The 9,714-nt window shown below is 37.6% G+C and overlaps 1 protein-coding gene, 1 non-coding gene and 1 pseudogene across 2 annotated transcripts; 2 read left to right on the top strand and 1 right to left on the bottom strand.

The window, feature by feature from the left end:
* The first annotated feature begins 151 nt into the window (after nt 1-151).
* On the top strand, nt 152-3,824 carry LOC122282534 (annotated as a pseudogene).
* Nucleotides 3,825-4,099: 275 nt separating this feature from the next.
* Nucleotides 4,100-6,463, top strand: LOC122280912 (GDSL esterase/lipase At5g55050-like). The gene is made up of 5 exons (XM_043092033.1): nt 4,100-4,465; nt 4,619-4,758; nt 5,273-5,506; nt 5,660-5,909; nt 6,105-6,463. The coding sequence occupies exons 1-5, from the start codon at nt 4,156-4,158 to the stop codon at nt 6,323-6,325; spliced, it is 1,155 nt and encodes a 384-aa protein (XP_042947967.1). The 5' UTR covers nt 4,100-4,155; the 3' UTR covers nt 6,326-6,463.
* Nucleotides 6,464-6,946: 483 nt separating this feature from the next.
* On the bottom strand, nt 6,947-7,019 carry TRNAF-GAA. Its single transcript has one exon. It is a non-coding gene; the product is annotated as a tRNA-Phe (tRNA).
* Nucleotides 7,020-9,714: the final 2,695 nt, after the last annotated feature.

Consider the following 9,714-nt stretch of genomic DNA (forward strand, 5'->3'; position numbering starts at 1 on the left):
TTTATGCTAGCAATAATAATGGTTCCAGTGTGGAAAAAAATATGAACAAAAATCCATCTCGGACTTATACCCTACGCGTTTTCAACCGGAGCGGAGCACTATAGCAGCCGTTGGATTTTGTCGTGTCAATGCGGGACAGGGAACCGAAATCATGATTCATGATAAATCAGTTTTCGATGGAGTTAGACCGAAGTTTCTTCAAGGCTCAACCAATCGCTATTGGGTCGGTGTAAAATGGGAGGGTATAGGTGAACGGGATTTCAGAACTCCGAAAAACATAGGATTTTGTTTTTGGGATTTTAGTTCATATGTGGTGAGAAAAGATATGGGATGGGATGGGACGGGATATTCAACAATGAAAATTCTTCTCTTTCTGTAAATTTGGATTAGACTCTTGATGTCTGATCATGCACTTCCAGTGCTCGATCGTTCCTTGTCAATCCATTCAATGAAGTCGAGAATGGTTTGACCATGGTGCCACTTACGGCGCAATACCCAGATCATGTTCATTGCTATGGTTGCAAATAGAAGAAAAGAGTGATGTTCTTTTTGAGAAATGACGTTTTAAAACCGATTAGTCCAGAAATGTGGTTTGCAGCCATGGGTTAGACGTTGAGAGTCCAATAGGAGTTCATATAGGTAATCCAGGAACATGTGCTTGATTTGATGGACTCTTCAACTCCATTGCAGAGGGACATTTTGAGCTTTCATATGGACATGGTCTCAGCTATCTTCACTTGGTTAAAAGATACCTGCAAATTTACTATCTTGAAATTCAAAAGAAAAATAAATATTAGAAATAGATAACAATTAACCATGGGCCTTGAACAATGGTCGTACCCACGATCTTGGTCTTGCTCGTGAGCCTAAGTTCACTCACATCGTAGAACAACAATGGATCCATTAACAGTGATGCTTGAATTCCTAATTTGGAACGCTGACTTATGGTTTTATCAAAGGATAATGAAGTTTTATTTTTAAGATTCTTAGTTACCTCTTTTTTTTTTTTTTTGGGAAAAATGAAAACTTTCTATGATTTTCTCTCGCTATCTATCTGAATGAAGATTCTATTTTCTAAGGTTTGTAGAGTTTCACACGCATAGTCCTCTCATAATTTCTTTTAGAGGATTTAATCTAACCTTTTTTTTTTTAACTACAATTTCCATGGATCCATTCAGTTCGTCTCTTGGATCAATACCTAATTCCCTCAGTTCCTTGGGATTCTTCCCACTGGATGTTCGTTGTAAAACCAGTTTTTGCAGAACTGGGGAGTGATTTAGTGGTAGATTTTCAGTTAATGGTGATTGATTCGGTAAATTTTATACAGAAATTTGGGTATTAATGATTCTTTGATCGAGAATTAGTTCTGATGCTGATAGAAATGAAAAGGTTTTGGTAACATCTTTCACCGGAGGCAGTAGGAATACGAGTTTCCTTTCTGTAACAGTTTTCTTTTATACTTGCTATTTTTAAGTTATCCAAGAGCTTGATCTCTCAAATATTTGCGCCTTGCTTATTGGGCATTTGCAGAAGTTGAAGATAGAATAGAGACCGAGGATTATGAGAAATTGGCGAAGGAGATGGAGCACGCCTCCCCGCTTGAAATTATTGATAAGCCCTCGAGAAATTTGGCAATGACATTGCTATTGCATTTAGGTTTCTCTACATTTATCTTTCCCATCCCTTTAATTAGTTAAATATTGGACAAGGCGAAACAATGTGTACCATTTTGATTCACTGTAGAATGGCAGAGACTACTATGGTGTCGACAAATTTAGGAAATTAGGGAAGTTGATGAGATTTTGGAGTTTAACTGAGAAACAAAATTTCTCGTCCATGTCATTCTGGAGAGGGACCCTCTACTTTGGTCTACTTTCTTTTCAGGACATATAGTTGGGAAGGGGAAATTACTCCGTTGAGGCAGCTGGATTAAATTTTAAATAGATAGCTGGCTAACTTCCAAGAAGAAAATGAAAGAATTTATTTGATTACATTCCCATATTGCTCTTAAATTCGAACTGTAATTTTTTATTTTATTTTCTTCAATCTGAACCCACATTTCTTGGCCCACCCAAGGGCATTTTTAGTGGACTAGTATCCTTATTTGGTTGGAGTCTGGAAGCACTAATACATGTGGCATAGGGAAATCCCATCTATTTTGGATGGAGGAAAGATTAGTTATGGTGCATTGATTCCCACTTAAAAATGGGAAGAATTTGAACCATTTTTCTAGATTCCAACCAACTAGAACTATGAACTCTTGCATCCTATGCACCAGAATCTAAATTTTAGTTGCTATTGATTTGTGCAGTGGAGCTGAAGATGTGGTCTTGATTGAGTATGCTGAGCTAACAGGTCGCCCCTTCAGGGGTTTAGCCTGGACACTTGGAGACTAAACCGAGACACCTACCACTTCTTTGATACTGGTGAGAAGCACGACGATATTCACATCGACTCATCGAGCGCGTGTTCCCTGATGCTGTTGAAGTTCAAGCTCTAGCGAGAAGTAAGGGACTCTTCTCCTTTTATGAAAATGGACACGATAAGAGTGCTGCAGGGTCAGGAAGTTTAGGCCTCTTAGGTGGGCACTTAAAGGTCTCCAAGCCTGGATCACTGGGCAAAGAAAGGGCCAATCTCCAGGTACTAGGGGCGAAATTCCAATTGTCCAGTAGATCCCACTTTTGAAGGAATGGATGGTGTTGTTAGCAGCTTGGTGAAGTGGAATCCTGTGGCCAATGTGGAAGGTCTTGACATTTGGAACTTCCTCCGAACCATGAATGTGCCCATCAACTCTTTGCACTCTCAAGGATGCATCTCAATTGGATGCGAGCCATGCAAAAGGCCAGTTCTACCAAGGCAGCATGAGAGGGAGGGAGGGTGGTGGTGAGAGGTTGCCAAGGCTAAGGAGCGTGGCTTTCATGAAGGGAACATCAAACAAGAGGAGTCCCAACTCAATGGAAATGGAAATGGGGCTGCCCCAACAAATGGGATGGCTACAGTCCCTGACATCTTCAACGACCAGAATTTGGTTAATTTGTGTAGAGCCAGGGTAGAGAACTTGGCTGGATTGGAGAATCGAAGAGAACCATGGCTTGTTCTGCTTTATGCACCATGGTGCTGTTCCTGCCAGGTGAATATAATTGGAGGCGCTAACCATTATCATCTGGAACTCAGAACTTTATGCCTTGTTTTAACAATTTTCTTTGGTTTTAAGCAGGTGATGGAAGGATCATATGTTAAATTATCAGAGAAGCTTGCAGGTAGTGGGGTGAAGTTCAGGGCTGATGGTGAGCGAAAGGCACATGCACAGGAAGAGCTGCAGCTAGGGAGCTTTCCCACAATATTTGCCTGGATGCTCCTCCTTGGCCTATCTATTCCCAGCAATGGAATGCACCAGCGGTAGTTATTGTATATTCATGGTATGCATAGGATTTTTCCTTTTTTTATTCTTGGGAAGGGGATGTTTCTTTACTTGATCTCATTCAGAAATTCTTCCCGTCGTGCTTTAGGTCAGTAGAGTTGGAATTGGGTGAGATTGATAATCTCCTCAGGGTTTGCAGAATGAAAGCAAACATGGCTCTCATTTGTAACATTACAATTTAAGCTTAATCTTGGATTCCCATTTTTCTGGGTACTGGTTAGTTTTACATGCAAGGCAATTGGCAGAAGTGGTCAAAAGCATTGTTGGCCATGAAGAGTTTGTATGCTTCCTTGAAAGCATCAGGATCTCAAGTTAGTTCTCTCTACCCTGTGTTCGTACTTGGAGATCAGAACAAATTAATTTGACCATTTTTTAGTAGCTAAAGCGATTCAGTTAAGTTCAACTGCATTTTTTAAAATTAATTTTAGCCTCAAATGTATCTAATCAACGACTCCATTGCATCAATTCTGATTAAGGGGGGGATTTAGAGTTGAAATACTAAAGTGGAAAATGTTAACTATAGAAAGAAAATAAAATTCTCTTAAATATGGAATGTAGTGTGTGAAATTAGTAAGTAGAATTATTTTTATCTTAAAGCTCTGAAAAAATAACTATTCCAATCCAGAGTCCAGATACGTTTGATAACATTGTTTATGGACATAAATGTCCATCACGTCAAGTCATCCCCCACCACAAAACCGCAACCCCCGCCGACCCCCCGCGCTTGTCGTCACATGTATACCGCGCACGAGAGAGAGAGAGAGCGAGAGAGAGGGTTTATGCGCGTGTTTTGTTTACCGCGGTCCACAATGGCATACAATATTGTTTTTGTAGCGAGTTTCTTCCTCCTCAGATTCAATTTTTCAGAGGCTCAAATGGTTCCAGCCATGTTCGTATTTGGAGACTCACTGGTAGATGTTGGCAACAACAATTTCCTAGATCTTTCCGTTGCAAAGGCAACTTTGCCTTACTATGGCATCGACCTCCCTACCAAAAAACCGGCCGGCAGGTTTACGAATGGCATGAATGCTGCAGATTTTCTGGGTAAGTGGATCGAATCATCCTTTTTGTTATATGTGTGTGTGTGTGTGTGTATAATCATGCACACTGTACCTTCACGTTTTGACCAATACGTCTATATGTTCCTTTCCGTTATGGAACTCTTGATTTAAAAACAAATGGTACTGCATTCCGCAGCTAAGAAAGTGGGCCTTCCAACTTCCCCACCATATCTTTCTCTGGTAAACGAGTTCAGCAAGAATAAAATGTCGTTCCTGACCGGTGCTAGCTTCGCCTCCGGAGGTGCTAGAATCTTGGATCGCACAGACCCGTATGCGGTAGGTGAAGCAATAACTTCCGTTTCTTAGTTATGTTTATGGGCCTAGAAAAGCTATTTTACTTTTGATTTTGCTCAGTTTCCCTTTTACTTTTTTTCACCCCCTCGTGGCTTCTCATTTGTTACACACATTTTTCTCTTGGTATAGAGAGAATTTCCTGTCCAGTTTCGTGTACATCAAAAACAACCTTGCTCAAATAAGCAATACCCATGATGCTCTTGCCCTCATTCAAAAGAACACTTTGAAACTGGCTCAGAAAAAAGACCACCGAACTGTGGAAAACCCAAAAGCAAGATGTGGCCAAGAGTTGGGCTTTTGGAATGTGGTCCATGTACCCAAAGCTGGAAACTATTGAAACCCACTTACATACTTTTTGTTGTGTTTTGACGCCACAGACAATTGACGAATGAGTTGATTAAAAATTAAAATTAAAACCCACCTGAGCCTTTTCAGAAATAAATTTGTTTTTTGGTTTTTAGCTGACCAATTGTTTTCTTTCAATCTATTGGCACAGTTCCAGTCCGTGCATTTGACACAACAAGTAGACTATTTCTCAACTGTTTATGAAGACCTGTACATACAGCTAGGATCCTCTGGTGCAGAAAGGCTTCTATCCAAAGCAATATTTGCCATTGTGATTGGAAACAATGACATCCTTGGCTACTTCAGGTCGTCCGATCTCCGCAACGAGACTACCCCACGGCAGTATGTGGATTCAATGGTTCTCACACTAGAGGCAAAATTGAAGGTAATGGATCAGTAGTCACTACCTGAAAATGAGGTCAACATTTGAGGGTCACTTTTAACAAGCAAGCTGACAATCGAGTTTTGGTGACCAGTATACTACAATTCCTGACTTAGGTCTTAATTTGCTCATAATTTCTTTATCATTATTCTGCAGTATTTATACAATCGTGGTGCCCGTAAATTTGTGATTACTGGGATAGCAACACTTGGATGCTGCCCGGCAAGAAGGAGCGAGACCAAAAACGAAGAATGCAATGAAGAAATGAATTACTGGTCTGTTAAGTACAATGAAGGCCTTGTATCAATGTTGCACGAATTGAAATCAGATCTGAAAGACCTATACTACTCATACTTTGATAGTTATAAAGTCTTGCTCAACTTCATCCAGAATCCGGCTGCTTATGGTAAAGACAAGTCATATCACCTCCTTTTAAAATAAACCTCACAATCCAAAATGAGCGCCTTCTGTTGCATGGTCTTTTGTCAGAAGTAGTGTCCTTTTTCATAATTTATACTTCATTCTCTATCTTTACTTTCTTTTCTTCGTTTCAGAACAAACAAAATAACGATCAAAGACGTTTCTTTTTTTCGATTTGCAGGATTTGTAGAGGTTAAAGCTGCCTGTTGTGGGCTGGGAACCCTTGATGCAGAAATATTTTGCCTGCCAATTGCAAACTATTGCTCCAACAGAAGCGACCATGTATTTTTTGATCGAGTCCATCCTACAGAGGCAACTTATCGCATCTTTGTGGATCATATTTTTGATGGTTCATCACAATACACATTTCCAATGAATATGAGGCAGCTAGTAGCCATTTAAGGGCTAGTATGAGAACTAGAGTATTTTCAGAATACTACACTATTATTTATTATTTTATTATTAATTTTCACATAATTTTTATTACTTTTAACTACTATTTAACATTTTATCATTACTTTTTCATTACTATTTCCAGAATATCTGAGTTTACCTCATTACTCAAACACAACATAAGACTTCCAAGATCAGCAATAAAAACAGCATGTGTGCCATTCTTAGGTGGCCCCAACATTTAAAAAAACAAAATCCCATAATTATTCACATGATTAGTATTGGTAACGATGAATGGTTTAGAAACAAGTGGCTCTGGTTTAAGAAAACGTGGTTAATTCATAGCAGAGAATATATATCAATAACACCTTACAATTGTAACAATTCAAATGAGTGGGACATTAATTAGTAAGTTCCTCTGTGTACTTTGGCTTCCAGTTATAGCCATAAGAGAAAAGACTAGCAGATTGATAGTTGTCTCCTCATCCATTGGTAATGCGGAGGTTGTTCTTTTAAATTTGTTGATAATTTTCGCTTCTGGGGGTGCCGGAATATTCGATGGCAATGATGAATGTTTGGTATGTCAAAACTTGGGCCCTTCAGTCGGGGTGGGGTTTAAAAACACAAAAATGCGGTGAGCGTGGATCGAACACGCGACCTTCAGATCTTCAGTCTGACGCTCTCCCAACTGAGCTATCCCCGCCGTTTGTTATTACAGTATCAATCAATACCTAATAGACTACCCTCGAGTGTTCTGACGCTGCAGCTATCCGGCGCTCAGAAGCTTTTATCAAAGTCTCAATTCTCCACTGTGAAAGGAAGTAGTTAATGATATAGCCGAGTACGTACTACTACTTCCGTTCCCCCAATCTCGGCAATTAAGAAATATCGCCCCTGAGGATTAGTATGTATGGATTCTATATAGAATAATGCTACGTACAGTTATGAAGTGTATAAATCTACGCAATCATTTTGAAAAAAAATGAAGTCTACTATCCCTCAAGATTATTTATGTTCTATATATGACTCTCAAACTAGAAAAACATTTAACGGACGTAAAATATATGATATATATATATATATAGCTGTGATTAAGACGCTAGCTGTTGGGTTATGACAAATTTGATAGTTTTGAGTTCATGTGAACAACCAATTAAATCATGATCCTACAACATTTTGGGGCTTTTTCCAAGATTGAGAGTAAAACATTCTTTTGTCATCAAATATTATCGACCATGATAATCTTATGAAAAAATATCTATATTTATTCTCTCCAATAATTTTGATGGCAAAATGTCACTTTTTCTCATGATATCATGCCGCAGAAAAAAAACTCGTGGCAAAAGCTACCATATGTTGTAGTGTGATTTTCTTTATTGGTAAAAGTTGCATGCTTTTCATAATTATTACATTAGTTACGGAACTGAAGTCTAAACATTTGGTCATTTGCTTTAGATGATCACACTTAACTATATATATATATATATTATATACATTTACATATACATAAAAGTTGTGAGACTACTTATCGGTCATTATAAATTTGAGGCAAGGATCATCTCCATTTCAAGTGAAATAAATAGTAAAACATTTAGTATTTTAATCATTTCAAATTAGAATTCTATTTTTAATATTATAGAATATATATAGAATATAGAATTTAAATTCTAATAAAATAAATATTATAATTCTATTCTAATTATTAATTAGAATAAAATAAATATTGTTATTATTATATTATTATAATTAGTATAGAACGATAACAAGACATACATATAAGCATTTCCTCATTTTCTGCATAGTTTATTTGACTTGAAAAAATTCAATAATCTTTTTGCAACCTTTATCTAAGGTAAACTAGTGAATAAGATAATACACTTTGTCTCAATTGTTACATAGATTTACAACTATTCATTAGAGAAAACACAAAAAAGAATCCTAAATTATAATTATGAGATGAGAATAATATTTCATGTTTTTTAAAATGAAGAGAAATGTTTTAATCACAAAAAGATCTCACAAAAGTAAACCAACAAACTAACGTGACTTGATGTGGTATGTCAGATTATAAAGTTATTTTTATTGTAAAATAAATCTAACATATCATATAAAGTCATGTCAATTAGTTTATTAGTTTAATTTAATTTATGAGATCTTTTTGTAATTATAGCACTTCTATAAAATGAATAGAGTGAATACTATAAAACAGTACTTCCTATGATCATAAGCTTCCAATGGCGCCACTCATGTCACGTTTGATGATGAATCACACCTCAAACACGATGTGTTTTTTTATTGTGACTTTAAACTCTAAAACCTTTAGATAGCTATGGAACAATACGTCTAGTACTATTTGTGTTTAATTTCAAAAAGAATTTCTCATGCGCATAGTATTCTGTTTGTTAACGTCGTGTTTCGTGTGTCTTTGGACTGGACTACTCGAGGGCTCAGGTTTTCTTTTACCTACACACACAAAATCACTCTCAGTTCCAACAGCCTAGTGAGTCGCCAGATGAAGCCTCCAATGCTTAAGTCAATCTCGTCTAGAGGAAAACTCTCGAGAGATTGGTAGTTTTTTTAGATTACCTTTTTATGGTGTTCGAGGGGGATACTTATACCCGTCCCAAGGGTAGGGAGCTCCATGCCCTGTCTCCCTGAGTGGCCCTTGCCAGAGCCCAATTAATGCGGCTTGGCTTGATGAGGGTGTCGGATCGTGCTGTTCCATCGAAGTAGCATGCTACTTCTTTCTTGGCGATAGGGGTGCTGATTTTCTTTGGATCATGTTCCACCTGACCCGTCGGCTTGACCTGCGTCCTCTTGGACTGGGGGTACCCGCAATTGTGTGGCTCGGAGCCGGACGGGCTTAGGTTTGGCCTTGGGCGGGGTGCCATGCTTGCTTGGGTTGGGCTAAACTTATGGGGGGAATTTTTCTCTACTACAAGAACATCAGGTTTTTGTGATCAATTTATTACAATCAAAAGACTATTTACAACCAATTTTAACTGAAAATAGTCATTTCACTGGAATTAATTGGTCGCAAATAAACAATTTTCTTGTAATGTCCCTAACACCATTAAATTCTTTTATCAATGCCATTAATATCATGACATGCATGTATATGATTTTAATAATTCAAACCAACAATAAAATTAGAAACTAATTAGAAAAAAGAAGGTACAAAAATGCCTAAATAACATGATATAAATTTGCAAGCTAGCATTTAATCTCCTAGAAAATAAAATCTGTCACCTATTTGCCATCGCGCTATAATTTAATCAAAAAGTCTCAATAGAGATCAAACTCATGATGTTATTTGAATATTATCGGAATAATATTATTGGAGTCCATGCAATCTCGAGTCTGATCAATATAATAATTCAAGGACTCGTTGAATTACT

This window comes from Carya illinoinensis, chromosome 11, assembly GCF_018687715.1.
Source record: "Carya illinoinensis cultivar Pawnee chromosome 11, C.illinoinensisPawnee_v1, whole genome shotgun sequence".
Classification (NCBI taxonomy): domain Eukaryota; kingdom Viridiplantae; phylum Streptophyta; class Magnoliopsida; order Fagales; family Juglandaceae; genus Carya; species Carya illinoinensis.